Source organism: Paramormyrops kingsleyae, chromosome 23 (genome assembly GCF_048594095.1).
Source record: "Paramormyrops kingsleyae isolate MSU_618 chromosome 23, PKINGS_0.4, whole genome shotgun sequence".
Taxonomy (NCBI): Eukaryota; Metazoa; Chordata; class Actinopteri; order Osteoglossiformes; family Mormyridae; genus Paramormyrops; species Paramormyrops kingsleyae.
Window position 1 is genome coordinate 23058633 of NC_132819.1, and position 12408 is coordinate 23071040.

Consider the following 12408-nt stretch of genomic DNA (forward strand, 5'->3'; position numbering starts at 1 on the left):
AATTTAATGGGATTCGGGCAGTGAACTTTAATCCTTTTTACTGCTGTGTGCTACGCGTAAGCCTAATTGACTGTCTGGTTAATTTAGTTTAAGCCTCTCATCTTCTACAAAACAAGCAGAGGGAACCTGAAACCGTCAGTGCGGGATATAAAATGTTTTTGAATTTACAAAGTCTTCTTTACTTTATCATTATTGTTACCGCTGTTTTTTTATTTTCGTTTTTTACTTTTTGTTTTTAACCCATATTGACCCTACCCAGACCTTTCCATCTTCCTTTTTGTCGCTTGTCTTTGTAATTGGTTTAATCTTAGGTTAGAAAAAGCCCTTGTATTAAATAAACTTTTCATTTGCTATTTAAATTGCTGGGGTGCACTGTGGCTCACAGAAGAGAATCACCACAAGAGGGCAGCATTTAGCCAATAAAAGAAACTATGAGCTTTGTATTATATTAGCAATGCTAACGAAGGTGTCATGTCTACTACGAGTTACAAACCAAAAGTACTTTAAGAGAAACTTAATTCCAATAAAATGTTATTTTATTTTACTGCGACTTGGTTAGCTGGATTTATCTAGGTAAAACAACACATATTATGAATAAATATATATTCAATCTATGGTCCAGTTACTTAATTCTTTAAGACTTAATGGCTCTGTAAATTACTCTTCGAATAACCACAAATTGATAGATTTAAAGCACTTTATTGAAAAGGCACAACAATATATATTTAAGAAACAACAGTGATTGTTATCATTAAACTTGGAAAAATCTATCATCTTACTATCGGTATATGATACGCCGCCTAATTAAGCTTCACAATTAAGTGCTTCACTGTTCCCAAGTCTCGGTGCTGGAAGTCTCGACATTCGACGAAAATATAGTGTGTTACTTTCCGTCGAGACTAAAGCCTGTGTTTCATGGCTTTAATATAACTGAGCCTTGAAACACTTTGATTTGCATTTAGTTATTTGTAAGACTTTTCATTGAATTATACTGAATTGGTCCATTGAATTTGTCCCTTAATAGGAAAGATAAGACGCATATGCTGCAATTATGCATATAAACATACAGCTGCTATTTTCTGTGCGACTCTGACTCAAATGCCTTGATTTCCTTGCAACCCACTTACTTGCAATTAAATCCAAGTCGTTTCGATATATTTGTTTTAAAAATCGTTGATCCGGACGAGTGAAGAAAATTTAGCATTGCTGCGATTCGATGTTGCTCTCCGTTAGTTCCATCCTCGTTCGGATGATATCGCGTAAATATGGCGGAAGAGTCGCAGTACTTTTCCCATATGCCGCTGTTGTATTCCTGGTACCGGGGACACACTGTGTGGGGGGGATGTTGTGCTATCTGGGCCCCTAAGTAGATTTATTTGATTCGATTAATGCATGCATTCTGGCTATAATAACAGTTTTCATGTATGTACGAATCTATTAGAAAGATTTTAAAGTTTGTTCAGTGCGTTTATTTAGCATGTACTGTAAACACCTGCAGGACAGCATGTAGTGTTGTTGAAAAGGTTAAGTCGAAATATGGAGATTTCTGGTTCAGATCCCAAGCTGTGCTATGTCAAGGCTGTCGGCTATAGCTGTCAGCGGAGAGCTTTCAATTACGACCACAAATGTCAAAACATGACAAGTAATCTAATTTGAAGCGGTGTGTATACCTGAACGAGTAACAGAAATAAACATACTACTCTGTTATGTACCCGACCTCAGTTTGTTAGTGACGTCATAAGTTTGTCATCTTTAAAAACAACGAAAATGTAGGGGTTGAACTTCTATCTAAACTGGGGGAAAATATTTATTAGGAGGCTAGGTTTCACTTTGCTGATAACACCAATCGCAAATTACTACGGTGCGCCTTAACAAATAGATAAACCTGTCGTGGGCTGCAGGTTAGACCTGCGAGGTTTTTAGCATGCGGAAAATATCATAAATCATTATTATGTTTCAAAATGAATAGGGTTTAATTATTAAACTTGCTATTTATATTAAATGGCTTTCTGCTAAATAAAATTCTGAGAAGATGTGTAATTTTGATGAAGAATTGCTCAGATACAATGTTGACACATGTAAACCAAAACATTAAACAATATTTATTTTCATTATTTTCATCATAATTTCATTATTGAAATATTTTGGTTCTGTCGTTTTGAGTATTTAGGCTACCTGATGTAGTAAATGCCATTTATTAAAAAAATGTTTGGTTGATATTTTTACGTTTTACAACAAAGAAAAGGTAGAAAGACCTGTCGGAATATCGACACGCCGTTAATTCGTTTACAAGCGCCTCTTTTGTGCTACTTAATACGTCTAACAACTGGGGGGCGCCAGAGAGCCATTACAATACAACATACTGACGGCGAACGCACTTCATGCGCACGTCACTTTCACATTGTGATTTCTCAACTATTACTGCGGCTTAGATAACTATAGACACGGGATCTTTTTAAATTAATCACAATGCTTCTCTGACGGAGGATTGCAGGCTGAACATTACCAACAGGGTGTATTTTTCTGATACTGAAAATCCGTACCAGACAAATAATACGTCACAGTTTCTGAATAATGCTGACATGTTTTGTGGGTACGTAATTAGGCTTTATGGACATTTAATGGGAAGATTGACTTAAAAAAAAAGTAATGGTTACAGTTACGGGTCGCAGCAACAAAGCACACGGATGTTTTCGGAGCATGTAATGGTCCACCAACTCTTTCATTATAAACAGCCTATAAGGGCTGGATATAATTGTAAACGAATATACTAATGATTTTCCTACATGTGATTCGGGAAATATAAATTTAGACTTCTCCAGACATACACTAGTGGCCAAAATTGTGGAGACTACATATTTTTAAAGATTGCATTCAACTGTTGCTCCAGTTACTTATTTAATCGTCCAGTGTATGGTATTTGTAAACATTCTTTGCTTGTTTATAAACATTACTGCCAATATCGTACGTATATAAAGCCTAATGCCAGAAATGCTAGGTGTTTGAACAATTTTGGCCACTAGAGTATGTCAACCCGACATTAAATTATTGAAAATTTATCAGTAACCATTATGAAACAAGCTTCTGTCTTCACTAAATGGGTGCTGGGTGTTTTTTTTTACAGTTGCAGATTACCATAGGACAGCTTTGAATCGTCATGCTCATCGTGTTCTCGAATCTTAATGTACATCACTTTCATAGGCATTTTAAGACGTTATGCATGAATCCGATTGGCTGGTGATGTCTTTAGCACACTTTATTTACTGTAGACTGCCCAATGAGGAAAGTGCACCTTAAGGATTCTCATTCTAATGTAAAATGTAATTCAGTTTATACATCTTTTTATATGAGTCCATGTTACTAAAGCTAAAGCACAATATATTTAGTCATTTTAAGAATTTCCTGTAATTAATTATTACCATTCCATAAAACATATCTTATTATCTTGTCTTGTTATTGAGTCTTCATGCTTGCAAGAAGTTACACGAGGAAAATAGCAAAGTGAAAATGTCATTTCATCCCCACACACTTAAAACGGTCACTTAAAACCAAGTTTCTTTTCATGACACAGATGTAGACTGCACAAAGAATACAGTGAATGCTACAATCAACAAACCAGTTTATTTTTGAACAACGAGTATTAACACGATTTCACTGTACAACGATTTTCCCTTGTGAGTTTCATGATAGCATTAAATAAGAGTTTATGGAATATGCTAGACAATTGGGTGGTATTTGCATGCAGCCATGACCATCCATGAGGACCCTCCGCGTGACGGCTATGATGACGGCTATGATGACGTCAGTCACGTTCGCGGGACGAGGTGCAGCGGCGGGGTGTTCGAGACAATGGAGTAGGATCACATCTGTGCAGCAATTCGGTGGCCATGTTGGTAAAAGGAGGCATGGAGCAGGACAAAAATACATCTCTGACATCACCACATTGGCGGCTCCTCGTACCTGGAAAGAGAGATGGACAGGTGAATAGTTAAGCTCTCAGTTTAATCAGAACTTCTCAATTATGATATATACATAATCCGTTATAGGAAATGAGGTGTAAAGGTTTCTTATCCCTAACTTACGGTCCTACTGATACATACTACTATTTGTTCAACACCTCTCATCATTCATGACTATATTACTCAGCTAGAATAGAATAGAATAGAATAGAAAGGATAATATAGAATCTTTAATTGCCACAGTACGGAGCTGGTGGAAATTGGTTTCGGACCAATCCTGCTGTATGTTCGTATAATAGGACATCCGTTTACAGGGACGCGCAACATGGGCGCGCATCCCGTTAAGTAAACATGGCTACATTGACAGCACAATCAAACATGCAGCGACCAGAACAAAATTGACATCCGGAAAGAAAAAATTGTGTAACATCCAGGGGGGAATATAAGCATTAATACCCATATACACAATGGGTATTCGCAAATAAACACAAACGCCTACGAGAGTGCGATGGTTTAACGACCAGAAATATTAAAATTATGAACAGTTCACCAGTCGTCCAAATTGCATCAGCACCAAAGAGCCATGGTCCTCTTCTGTCGACAGTGACACCATTATCGTGGTGACGATAACGTTTTCCGAGCGGGCGGAGGGGGGGGGTGCTGCCGATACAGGGGGTGTCGATCCTATGATGTTCATTCTTAAAGACTCCATACAAAGTGTTATATTGTATCCTACCTGTCTTTCTGTGTACCCCACTTGGACCCTGAATACCTCACCTTGAATCTTACTGCTATACGAGTCATTGTCCCTCTTCAGAAACCGGTCCTGCTCTCTCACAGTAATTGTATTCCGATATTCCTTAACCGCCGATGTACGTCACTTTATGTGATGCTGTTCAACGCTGTGTGCGTTTCAGGCGGAGCCCCGAGGTCATCACCTGAACTGAGGGCTGCTGTCCGTGTTTTCCCTCAGAAGCCTGTCCGAGAAGAGCGTGTCAGGGCCGGAGCGTTTCCCATACCTGCGCGGCGGGCAGAAGGAGTCAGCTGTCTTCAGAACTCGCTTTGATCAAAAGACAACTTTTTCTCAAGGAAACCGAGCTCGGTTCTATACACACTTTCAGATGGATTTTGTTCTAGTGAAAATTTTTGTCTTCTCTAGTATTAAAGTTATTTAGATCTTTTACAACTTTTGAAACGTTCAAAATATTAATTTAAAAATGAAGATACATATGCACATAGCTTTATTTTTCCATTAAACTCTACAAGTATTAGTTCCCGTTTGCAATGGTTGCAAATGTTTTTCAATTGTTTGCATCATTTCACGGTATCTTTGCATTAATTACCTCGTTTTGACAACGTTCTTTAAAAATGGAAATGAAGTAGGCTACTCAGAATACTTGCAAATTAAATACTCGGTAGAAAATACTCTTTAAAGCCATCGCTCGTTACACCGAAGCACAATCACGAGCCGACACTCGCCTCTGTCGCGTTATTAGGTTGATATAATGCCTCAGCGCAGAGTAGTACTTGGCGAGCTCCTCCGCTGGGGCGTCCTCTCCCGGGTTGTTGGGCTTGGAGGGGTAGGCGTCCGCCAGTGTACCCAAACATATCAACGTGCATATGACTAAAGCAGTCATCCCTACCCAGATGCCGAGATTAGGACGCATCCTCTCCGAGTCACTGAACACGGAACTGGTGAAAAAGGAAGAGTCTCAATTCAAAGCATCTCGCTTTTGAGTTTATGTAACAAATTCACGTGGCTGTATAATCGAAGACCCATCAGCCTCTTTATTAATTTAATTTAGCTTACTTGTTACTATTTATTTGTTCATCCCTGCTTGCTTGTTTAAAAGTTCCGACTAACAAAATAAAACGTTGGCCTATACCAGATTCATTTAGGGTATTCGATTACTTTCGTAAGATTTAAGTACTTCATTTATGGTACCTAACTGGTCGTATTTACAGTTGGCAAGCACACATACCTGCTAGATTAACAATTGCTTTACTTACGTGCGATTGTTGGGCTGAGAGGTCTTAATCAGTAGTCCAGAGTTTCTCGGTTTCCCCAGTCTAGAATTGTGACAGGTACCGTCCATTCCTGCACTTTTATACCGCGATGGCAGTGGGGAGGGGGCGTCCGCTCACGCGCCAGCGAGCGCAATTTTCTTATCGAGGTTCCGCAAAGCCGCGTCACAGAATTAGCCGTCATCGCCCATTTAAGCAACATTTACAATAAATGTGATTCGCTTTTTTACGGATTTCAAACAGGTTAAAATATCTCCCATTTAATGCGACAACTCCAAAGTGATTAAGTAGAATGAAAGATGGTGAACTGCATGGGATCCAGACGACGGAGAAGCATTAACATTCTTTGGAATGAAATCGGAATTCGAGTCTTCAAAGAAGCATAAATTAGATAACTGTGGTGAACTACTGAATAATACAATCGCATACTATACAATTTTTAAATAAAACGTTTAAATTAAATTAACAGTGAGTTTAAATATATTATGGGTTGTTTTCTTTAGATTTAACATGGAACATCTTTTTCATGAGTTTCATCGAACATCGTATTTGCCGTGGAATGGTCTGAAAGGCGGCAATACAAATCATGTCTATTTGTTTACGACTTTCAAATTGTGCATTTATTTGTATATTCCGTATTTATTTATCTGTGAGGGAGGCCTTAGCGGTTTGAGTTGTGCGTCGAGGAACATTGTCTAATGGCTTCATGAGTTGCACACACTCAGACAACATTCAGTCAGATCGCTGCTGATTTCCAATTATCATCGCCGTAAATATAGACTTGATTTATATTCATTATGGCGGAATGGATAACAATGCGCGTTAATGTGCATCGGAACCTAAAAATGGTCTCCAGATGTGTCATTAGCCTAAAATCGTAACATTATGTTATCTAGGGCCCGACAAGCGAGCGCATGTTCCTTTGTGAGTCTGCAAGAGAAAACTTAATCCCCTTTTCCCCCGAAGAAAGAGTGAAATTGCTTAGAGGATTAAGCATAGGAGCCAGACAAGGAGGGCATGCAGTGCGTCACCGCATCTTAAGAGCGCGCTGTCATTTTGGTTCTTCTGAGTACAGAACGGATCCCCACAAGGCACTGATGTTCCTTCACTCGTCAATACACCCATCTCACTATCTGATTCCCTAACTACCCACCCATTGTCCAGAGGTCCTTATCTGCATCCATGTTTATTCACTTTGCTTTGAGATGAAGTGCATGAAGTAGTGCAACCTTCCACAACATTCTCCTGTAACTAAATTTAAGTATCATAAACTTTATATAATTTATTTAATCAAGCAAACCCAAGCCCATTTTTATTTTCAAAAAACTATAACGCCTATAGGCATCACACTAAATCACTACTAGAAAGAGAATATTTTTTCACTTAGGTCCCAATAAGATGCATCCATCCATCGCCGAATCACGTACCCAGTACAGAATCAGAGAAACCTGGAGACAGTCACCAAACCACGTCATGTAAACACAGGAGAACACGCATGATTTAGACATAGAGCAGATGACAGGACTTGAACATACAACCATGAGAACGTGACACTACGGTGCTACCCATTGACTCATCATGATCCCAACTAGGTCGACTTTACATAAACCCTCATGCTCCTTTGTTATGTCTGCATCCGGTGTGTTTTTCACGAGAGGCATGGAACAACAATGAGATTCCGACGCGCGCTAAAAGGATTTGGAAGCGCGCGACGGAGCTTGTGAAGCATTTCCTGTTCTCTTCCGTGAATACTCCTTCTCCAGAGGTGGGATATCCTTCATGCAAGTGGCCGAAATCATGGTTCAGATGTTAAAGTGACAAATCCCCTGACGGCGAGATTATAGTATCGACCCTTTCAATGACCAATTACCCTCTCAACACTTGCCACGAAGCATTAAAAGATTAAAAATAACACTTCCCCTTTCTCCTTTCCTAACACCTTTAAATCAGTTGTGTCGGTCGAGCCTCGGAAAAAAAACGGGATGGAAGGAACCGAATCAAATTTAGCGCCCAAGAGGTAATAACAGGCAATTCTGTTCGTGAGAATTGTGATTAAATTCAGTGAAGGAGCAGTGAGAGTTGAGATGAACGTGTGTCATGGAAGGTGGCAAACTTTAGATATCCATCCAGAAGCCATTCCGTCTCTTCAGCGCTATACACTCTCCCATATACAAGTGCAATCATATTTATATACTTAAACTTATATAAGAGCACTCTTGCCGTTATGAGTAATTTTCAGCTGCTGTTGTTTATAATATAAACTAATAACCGTTATTCTCTGACCACTATCATTAATGAGGTGTTAGTGGCCGCAGAGACGCCGCTGTCTGTGTATCGCACGTTTTCAGTTTCAGCCACAAGATTGGCTGTCTGGAGTAGTAGACTAACATCAGCAAGCGGGTCTGCCAAAGAAACTGGCCATTAAGCTTATAAAAAAGACAATAAAAACAGACCCAGAAATGCAGCAGAAGGACTTCCTGTCATCTCCTATCACACTCCGTTTTTGAGTAAGTGCACCGTTTCTGTTTAGGAGGACGATTGCCAAGAATAAGACTAATAGCCTTAGAACGGACCTGGAGTTAAAAGCTACAGAGCGGAGCTCGTGTCTCATCTGAGATGTGCGCGTGTCTGTCACAGACAAGACTGTGCGAAAGCTTTTTCTTACCTGCCCCTCAAAAAACTGAGATTTGTATGCGAATCACCAAGGATTTTCAGCACAGACCTAATTATTTGCTGTTTTAAAAATAGATTCCAAATTTTACGAACACTTTGAAACTGTCATTTTGGACCCTTTGGGACAGCTTAAGCAGGAGCAAGTGATTGAACAAGGAAAATGTGTGATAACTAACATCATCACAGCTAAAGCAGTGGCTGGATTCTCTCTTGTACCCAACCCATAGCTGGTGGAAAAAAGTTCCCTACTAAGCTAAACTTTATTACAGAAAGAGCTTAGCTATATGCTTGCATCAGTCCTGAAAGAAAATTATTTTTACCCTGTGAATAATTTTGTGGGGGGGCATGGTGGTGCAGTGGTTAGCACTGTCACTTCATTCCACTGGGAACTGGGTTCTAGTCTCTTCCATGGCTCCATGTGTGTGGAGTTTGCATGTTCTCACCATGTCATTGTGGGTTTTCCTCCAGGTTCTCTGGTCTCTCTCTCTACCCCCCCCCCCAGTCCAAAAACATGGCAAGGCTGATTGGAGCTACAGAATTGCCCATAGGTATGTGTGTGAGTGAGCGATGGGTTAGTGCCCCATCCTGGGTTGTTCCCTGCCTTGCACCTGTAGTCTCTGGGATTGGGTCTGGACCCTGAATTGGATAAGTGGTTTCAGAAGATGGATGGAATAATTTTGCAAATATGTGATTCAGAAAAAGTCTCATAAGAACATAAGAACATAAGAGTCTCATTATTATTAAAAGATCTTATAAAAGCCTGGTTATAAGGATATGATGGATAAATGAGGACGGTTCTGATCTGGGTCTCTGCTGCCTCCACTTGGCCCAAACCCACGAAAACACTTACTGTCTCCTATCGTGCTACCAGCGCATGATTTAAATGAAAATATTCCGTGGCTTGAACACACTTATGTGGCTGATATATCTTGGAGGCTCATAAGTCTGGATTGGAATCTTTTTGATATACTAACAAATCCCCTGTTTCATAGCTGTCTTCTGTCTTGTAGTATTTTACTGTCAAGTAGGCAATGTATAAGTGAAATATTTGGTATGCTTTTCTTTGCAGTTATACTCAGAACAAAGGCTGGAAGACTGAGAAAAGTCAGTTAGTCAGGGAAATAATGTCTTTGAGATTACAACAGTAATCACTTTTTCAGCAATAAAACGTTTGGAATTCACAACCCATTTGTTCAAGGGAATGATTGTGTTTTGTAATGCCTATAAATCATTGCCGTGCTTTTCCTACGGTAATTAATTTTTGTTCTGGATTATAGTTCTCTTCTGAGAAAAGAACTTCAGACATAATTCTAGGAGAAAGTCAAACAGTCCCAGTTAACAGAAAGGTCAGTGCTCCGTGGACCCAGCAGTGGTGTCGTTTTCTGTTTGCTGGATCTACAGGTCCAGCATCACCCTCAGCAAGTGCAACAGAAGCCCCTGTAAGGTGACAGCCTGCCAAACAAACAACTCACTCTGAAAATCACCAAGAGCTAAAATATTTGTATAATCAGGATTTAAGCAGAGCTGCCTTCCAGGGACGAAGACAATCGATTAACCACGCATAACTTAATTTAATCGGAAACAAAAAACGTACATCTGCGAAACAACACTTCAGATTTATCATTTGCGCCCTCTGATGCGAAATGTGGGTAGAAAATTTTATCATAGGATATTCCGGATTTTAGCTGGTAGTAGGCAGGATCTTGCGTTGTTTTAAGCATGTAGCTAAAATTAGCGAACCTCTTTCATGGTTTCCAATTACCAATCAGAGGGGATTTTTCTCTATATGCACCAGCATTAATCTTCAGCTCAGCTGGATTATATGAGATAATAAGTTATATCCACCCAACTTCTGACTACTTATCTAGTAAACCAGCAGCGTCACTGGCATCGAGTATCATTGGAGTCCTTCCTGAGATTATGAGGACCATAATCCTATTGTCTCAGAGAAACATCTCAGGACTTAACCCAACTTACCTTAGAAATGCTCTTATTGGAAAAGATTGAAGATAAAACAGAATCATTAACAATAAGAAAGAGCAACAAACACAATAGACACTATGAAACAGCAAAGCATGAAATCACATATTTTTACATTTTAATACCTTTCACTTTCATTGTTGTCACTGTGACCCTTCCTGACTCACACACCCAGATTTAACAGGTGACAGAAGTTAGCATGGTGCTGCTGGTTAATGTGCTACTCAAGACATTCAACCGATTTACTCTAAAAGACCCATGGTTGAAAAAGTCAAAATACACATAATTTCTGATTACAAATGTAGCCAACAAATTTAATGTGTCTTTTGCTGAAGCCATAGGGCCTACATTTAAATCCCAGAAGCACGGTAAGGTTGAAAGAAATGAACGTCACACACCTTGATTAAATTTAAGTTTTCTGGTGTTTTCTTTTCTTAATCCAAAAAGATTTACATCCACGTGGCTTATCTGATTTGTCGAGCTGGATATTTCCTGCACACTTCACTTTTATGCTTTGCTTAAATTTCAGAGGTCTCTTTGGTACTTGGCATTCAAACATTATGGCAATGTACCCAGATATTGAACCACTGTCTATTAGCCAGAATATACTATAGAAACAGTGCCTGCTGAGCAGCTAAAAAGCATTGCTTGCTTTGATATGACTTGGTTGTTCCTGAAAACACATTAGAGGATGTTTCCTCTCCAATCCCATTTGAATGGTGTGTCTTCAGTAACAGGCGTGACAGTTGACGAGTCGCATGCGATTGCCGGCCTGAGACGATCCGGCAGGTCCCTTACCCAGTCACCGTGGTTCGGTATCTGATATGGCGCTGGATTCGTTAGAGGCATTGATATATTCCTTACTGGTACATCCATCAAAGCACATTTTTAGACTCAGAAATAATTGGAGTGCGTTACGAAATAAGAAGGAAAAATTAACTCTACAAAAGAACATAATTTTCAGCTGGCAATCCTCTCTAAGCTCTCCTTTTAGGACCGATATCACCATGTTTACAGACTGCTTGATGTATTTTTATTCACTGTTTAATGGCAGAAGTACTGTTTTTTAAATCCCTACCCCCCCCCCCCCCTCCTCACACACACACACACACACACACACACTCCTCAACCAACCTGCTTAAGACGGAATTTAAAGGCAGATCACATAGTCTGTCGAGGTGAAGATGGACAGTCATGTGCCTGAAGTGATGGGCTTAGCAGTGAACTTGGGAACCAATGACATCCAGAAATCTTCCTGCTCTTGTCTCACTCCTTGGAAAAAAACGTGTTGTGTTTGACAATGACGTTGCATGACAACTGCAGATCCACGCGAAGAGGTCATGCTGTCTCACCAAGTATTGAATCAGGAAATTGAACCCATGATCCTGAGGTCATGAGGCTACCTATATAAAACTACTGCTAAATCCCTGACAAAGAGGGTCAAACAATTTGGTAAGACTTTACTTAAAGCAGTCATCGTAACGCATTATAGATACCTTCATAATGCATTATAATGCATTCATAAAGTAATATAAACATGGCTATAACTGATCAGAAAAAGTCATAAAATATTATAGCCATGTTTAATATGCATTATGATTGCTCTATGAAGCTCTCATCTATAATGCACTATAGATACCTTCATAATGCATTATGATGGTCAGTATAAGCCATTATAATGCATTATGAAGGTATCTATAATACATTATATATGGGTGTGTTAAGTGTCTCCAACAATCCCAACTATTACTCAGGGTCAAAAATGTAAATC

General features: G+C 39.5%; 1 protein-coding gene across 2 annotated transcripts; it reads right to left on the minus strand.

The window, feature by feature from the left end:
* Window positions 1–3602: 3602 nt before the first annotated feature.
* Window positions 3603–6316, minus strand: npy (neuropeptide Y). 2 transcript variants are annotated; one of them, XM_023825337.2, is made up of 4 exons: window positions 5970–6316; window positions 5439–5651; window positions 4898–4978; window positions 3603–3866 (listed from the first exon to the last, which is right to left on the minus strand). In XM_023825337.2, the coding sequence occupies exons 1-4, from the start codon at window positions 6053–6055 to the stop codon at window positions 3803–3805; spliced, it is 444 nt and encodes a 147-aa protein (XP_023681105.1). In that variant the 5' UTR covers window positions 6056–6316; the 3' UTR covers window positions 3603–3802. The 2 variants fall into 2 exon arrangements, with proteins under 2 accessions (XP_023681105.1, XP_023681106.1); XM_023825338.2 differs by having other exon boundaries at window positions 3603–3960; window positions 5970–6210.
* Between the last annotated feature and the right edge of the window lie 6092 nt (window positions 6317–12408).